Below are 5,894 nucleotides of genomic sequence, written 5' to 3' on the forward strand. Positions count from 1 at the left end.
CCACACTCCGTTCTATCTTTCCCTGGTTTCGGTAAAAGGGTTATGAATGCCTCTGTTAGCGTCTGTGGCAGGGCCTCATTATCCATTGAGTCATTGAACATTTCTAAGATGAGCGGAGTTAATTTGGTTGAGAATTTTTTGTAGAATTCGATGGGGTATCCATCAGGGCCCGGGGCCTTACTACTTTGCATAGCTGTGATTGCATTATAAATGTCGGTGTCTTGGAAGGGTAGTTCAAGTTCTGCTTTATGAACAGGGTTGATAACAGGGGCATTTAAATTTGTGAAGAAATGTTGCATATTGGTATCATCATTGGGTGCCTCAGAAGTGTACAATTTGGAATAAAATGCCCTAAAAGTCTCATTGATTTCGAGGGGGTCAGTTGTAAGCTCCCCATTTTCTCTTTTAATTTGTGGAATCTGTTGGTCAGAGGATTTACATTTTAATTGATGCGCTAACATTCTACCAGCCTTTTCCCCATGCTCATAAACAAAGCCTCGTGATTTCAGCAGCATACGTTCTGTCTTATCGGATGTTAATAACTCGTATTTGGCTTTGAGATTCAGCTTATTTTTGTAAAGCTCCGGGGTGGGAGAGTCAGAGTATTGATGATCTATGTCAATCATTGAGTTGAGAAGTTGCTCCTGTTCTTGCCTCCTAGCTTTGTTCAGCCTAGATGTGTATGCAATAATGTCCCCCCTTATTACTACTTTAAGGGTCTGCCAGAGCAGGGAGGGAGAAACAGTGTCGTCCCTATTGGTTTCCAAGAAATTGTCTATGGCAGTTGAAATCATTTGGCAGAATTCTTTATCTGTTAGTAGTGTGGTATCAAGTCTCCATGGAGCGCGGTCAGAGTAGTTAAGTGGGAAGGACAGATCCAATAGTACTGGGGCATGGTCAGATTCAATTATGGTTGAATATTCTACGTTTTTGACAAAGGGAAGTAGTGTTCTGTCTATAAAGAAGTAATCAATTCTGCTATACGAATGGTGGACGTGTGAAAAAAACGAGAATTTTTTATCGTGAGGAAATTGGAAGCGCCATGGATCGACACATCCAATTTGGTCCATGAACGCTGACAACATTTTAGCTAGGGATGTCCCGATCCCACTTTTTCACTACCGATACCGATACCGATACCTGGGCTTCGGGTATCGGCGATACCGATACCGATCCGATATTTGTATACATTTTTTGACCCCTGAATATTATATATATATATTTTTTTTTTTTCTTCCTAACACCAGGGGAGCCACCCCTCCTAAATTTCGTTGTTTGGTACCTGTACTGTAGCAATGACAATAAAGACCATTCATTCATTCAAATACCTCCCCAGTATATAGTCCACACCAACAACAGTTAAATTAAAGACTGCCAGCCTTTATTAAAGCAACAAAAATAGTACTCTGCAGTACTCAGTGACCGTATGTCAATATTTTTTTTAAAATAATGTTACTTTTCATTTGCACCTGATGCTGGCCCATTAGGGGTAACTTATAACTAATGCCCTCGATATTTTGATGTTTTACTTTCAGACGAGCCTTGTCTGTGCCATCTTAAAGCCACTATTCTCTGTTCAACGATAGTAACCCCCTTGACGCTTGATCTGCACCTGATGCTGGCCCTAGAGGGCAGATTATGACGTCAGTTTTATTTTTTAACACTTTCTGTGTAACAAGCATACATTTCTCTACTCTTTCTCTTTTCTTGAACTGAATTGGTGCTTTGTGCTTCAGGTCCTGTGGAGACAACTTTCCCTGGTCATGCTTGCTGTGTCCCTAGGCACATCCATGACCATGTAGTGTCTAGTCTCGTGGTTCCAACCATGGAGGTAGAAAATCGGTGGACAGGCTTATTGTAATGCATGGAATCGAATGAGGAATATAAAAACACACGACGTCCTTCGATTTCTGCCTCAACCAGCCTCGGTGTGAACCCGTGCCAACCCCCTGCACGCTGGTCTCAACAAGTCTCTGTTGGCAGGAACTGGCAGGGGAGCTTTTTTGGCGCTTGTCAGTTTCACGTTTTAGTGTATCCTCAATTTAAGCCCAATCCTTTCCACAGCCACAGGCTGCTCTCTCTACTTAACTCCTCAGAGAAGCTAAATCCTGCTCCACCACATTTACCAGTTGTCAAGGACATCGGCTACTTGAATCGTACATTAAATCTTTTGATCTGTGTTTTATTTCGGTAACTACAGTGGGGAGAACAAGTATTTGATACACTGCTGATTTTGCAGGTTTTCCCACTTAGAAAGAATGTAGAGGTCTGTAATTTTTATCATAGGTACACTTCAACTGTGAGAGACGGAATCTAAAACAAAAATCCAGAAAATCACATTGTATGACTTTTAAATAATTAATTTGCATTTTATTGTATGAAATAAGTATTTGATCACCTACCAACCAGTAATAATTCCAGCTCTCACAGACCTGTTAGTTTTTCTTTAAGAAGCCCTCCTATTCTCCACTCATTACCTGTATTAACTGCACCAGTTTGAACTCGTTACCTTTATAAAAGACACACTCCACACACTCAATCAATCAGACCCCAACCTCTCCACAATGGGCAAGACCAAAGAGCTTTTTTTTATTTTTATTATTTATTTTTTGGCTGTGAGAGTCAATTTATTTAAGCCCGCTGATTTAGGTGAATTTACCCTTGAACGTGTCACCTTAACCATCAACGCAACAATTGCCCCCCCTGAGAGATTTGGCAGGAGCCGCCACTGATGCCCTCATCTCTCTCTGAAGATCCCTCCTTGAGCAGGGGATCCAATCCAGGATTGAGGGGGGCGATGGTCTCTGATTAATCCAGTTTGAGTCCTGTTGGAAGGCCTGATGTGGACTCCCCTGTGTGTGGCAGTCTGTCCTGCGATCCTTGCTGAATGGTTGATGCCACCTTGTCCACTTCTATGCCATATTGGGTATCTACGGCTGATGATCGCTCAAGCTTGGCATGTTCAGGCTGGGTGCTATCCCTTTTCTTGTCATTAGAGGGCAGGCTGCCCCTGTCTGCCTGGGCCCTGGTGGTCTTCCTTAGTGCATTGCCCTTCATCATAGCCAACAGGTGGTCCAACATGATGCAGCCCTCCTCCTGGACTGGGGGGGCTTTACGAATTATTTTTCCGTTCTCCCCCCTCGGTCTCTTGGCGTCATCCTCCTCTTGCTGTTTCTTCCTCTTCTCTGCCTTGATGGCCTGCTCTCTCCAGGTCTGGTTTTCCTTGATTGCTTTAAGGAAGAGTCCTCTGAAGGTCTTGATGGTGTTGAACAGCTCCTCTAGTGAGAGGCGGGACGTGTCCTCACACAGATACTCTGCTAGCTCTTCCTTCTTCTTTTTGATGGAGGCAAAGAGCTCCTGCAGCTTCTCACAGGCCTCCAGGTTCCCCTTCATAGCAGTGAGATACTGCTGCTTGATATCCTCCTGAGAAGAAGAGGACACTTTTTTCTCAGAACCCTTCAACCGTTTGACCAGTGAGCTCGACTCTGCCTGAATAGAATCCACATTTATTCTAGCAGCCTTTTCACAGATCTCTAGATCATCCGGAAGGTTCAGCAAGTCAGCATGGGTTTTCTCCGCCTCCTCCAGGATGTGATGGAGCAATGTGATACGGGACTTGTTGGCTTTGGTATCTGTGAGCTTCAGCAAGGTGCTGATCTTGAAGCCATCTGCATTGCCTATGTGACTCCCATAGTTGAGGAAGTTTCCAATGTCAAGTATGAGCTTGCAGAAACTTGGAAGGCGGGTGCTCTCCTTCAAACTCTCACAGGCTGCGTCCAGCAGCTCAGCTTTGGGTTGCAGCATCTTTAACACAGAAGGGGTCTCCTCACAGAGAAGCATGCACTCGATCCTCATGGTGTAGCATGAAACTGATAGGAGCTCGAGGTAGAACCGATCCACACCGGCCAGCTTCTCTATCTCCCCTTGGTATGACTTGAGGTTCTCAATCTCATGTTTCTCCGGCAGTAACGTCTGCATCTGTTTCAGCACCTCGACGTCAAACTTGGAACGGTCCCCATTTTGGATCATAGCTACAAAGTCTTTATGTGAGCATCTGAACTGCTTCAAGAATATGTTCAAATCTAGATTTTTCTTGGCATCAATGAAGGATATCTCTTTGGGCTCTCGTTTGACCGTAGTGTTGGTACTTTTGGCCTTTGAGTCAGTCACTGGCAGACAGAAGAGCTCCTCAATGCTGGAGTAGTCAGGTTCCAGGGAATTAGACTGCACTGACGACCACATGGATTGGCTTTCAGACACCACTCTGGAGGGCAGCTTCTGCCAGTTGAGCTTCTTCATGCGCAGTGTGGGACAGCGGCTGGCCTTGGGGAGAGGAGCGTTCTGGGGCACAATAATACCTCCTCCAATACCTGGGGGAGGGGGTGGTGGGGGAGGGGGGCCCATACCAGGCAGGGGAGGGGGAGGTGGGGGGCCCATACCAGGCAGGGGAGGGGGAGGTGGGGGGCCCATACCAGGCAGGGGAGGGGGAGGAGGTGGACCTCCCTGCCCCATCCCTGGTAGAGGTGGTGGAGGAGGAGGTGGCATCCCAGGTAAAGGAGGAGGTGGTGGGGGTGCACCATAAGTGGTGCCTGGCAGGGGTGGGGGTGGGGGAGGAGGAGGGTTTGGGGTAGCAGCAGGAAGTGGAGGGGGAGGAGGGGGAGGAGGGGGAGTTACGGAAGCCATGTCTGATTGGTTGGTTGTGCTGCCGAGCAAGTCTGTCTGGATTGCCCTGTTGGTGGTCTTGGTCTTGGGACTGGCTGAGATCTGTTGTCTCTTGGAAGAGAGCAGGCGCTCCATCAAACGTTCAGCGGAGTCCATTTGTGAGTCGTGGGCCAGCAGAGTGGCACGGACAGCCAGGGCCTCCAGGGTCAGCCACACGTCTCCCCGTCCTGGAGCCACCAGCAGCAGAGCCTGCAGGATGGACAGCAGCTGGACAGAGGCTGGGGAGCTGCTCACTTTGGTGAGGAGGGAGGTGAAGACCTCCTGGTGACTGCTCATGTCGATGCCTCCGTACACCCTCTCCATCTCCTCCGCATCCTCGGCCATGGAATCCTCAAAGGCCTCACACTGGATGTTCAGGTCCAGGTCCTCAGTCTCCCTGTTACATAAACACACATGCACATATGCACGCACACGCACACACAACATAGGTATTGATGTTTGGGAAATCTTACAGAAAGTGACTGTGACTGTTGTTCCACCAACATTTGATTAGCATTTAATGCATCCCACACCTACCTCAGCATTGGCAGTATATCCAAAACTGGAAAATACATAATTAAGATGAATCCCAGTACTTTCAATATCTCAATATCTCTATATTATCTCAATGGCCAATGCACACAGTGTTTTTGTAGCACTGTCAAATGTTGCAAATGTTGTAATAGTTTCTTATTGCATCACAATGGGACAATTGGAAAAACTTCAACATTCTAAATTGCCTGACACAGAAGAGCTTGCCTTGAAAACGCCTTGTCTAATGGTTTCTATTTTATTTTTTTAAATAATTTTTTTACTTTCTTTTTATTGAGATGTTACAGATATACAAAAATAATACTTTTCAGTTTTGGTTTGTTTTTACACAAAACACAAACATGTCCCAACCCCCCCCCCCCCCCCCCCCCCCCACAAAATCCCAAGTGGTGCATCCCAGGACGAAGGATATAAATAAACAACAATAAATAATAATAATAATAATAACAGTGGTGATAGGTAATGAAGACAGTACAGGTAAGTAATCAAAGAGATAAAGAGAAATAAAGTGCAATTCATTTGTAAGTGAGGATAGATGAGATGGTCGTGTTGGTCTGTGATACCATGTCTGTTATGATTGTAATATGTCCCTCTCTAGAACGAGATGATGTATCTCTAGGGGTTTATCCTGATAAATAGAT

General features: G+C 45.8%; 1 protein-coding gene across 1 annotated transcript; it reads right to left on the bottom strand.

Moving 5' to 3' along the window:
- Window positions 1-1,576: 1,576 nt before the first annotated feature.
- LOC308167893 (inverted formin-2-like) lies at window positions 1,577-5,094 on the bottom strand (the record flags this gene model as incomplete). The annotated part of the gene is made up of 2 exons (XM_080542371.1): window positions 2,935-5,094; window positions 1,577-1,624 (listed from the first exon to the last, which is right to left on the bottom strand). The coding sequence occupies exons 1-2, from the start codon at window positions 5,044-5,046 to the stop codon at window positions 1,577-1,579; spliced, it is 2,160 nt and encodes a 719-aa protein (XP_080398497.1). The 5' UTR covers window positions 5,047-5,094.
- Between the last annotated feature and the right edge of the window lie 800 nt (window positions 5,095-5,894).

Source organism: Nansenia antarctica (assembly GCF_963989245.1).
Source record: "Nansenia antarctica genome assembly, chromosome: 11".
NCBI lineage: Eukaryota > Metazoa > Chordata > Actinopteri > Argentiniformes > Microstomatidae > Nansenia > Nansenia antarctica.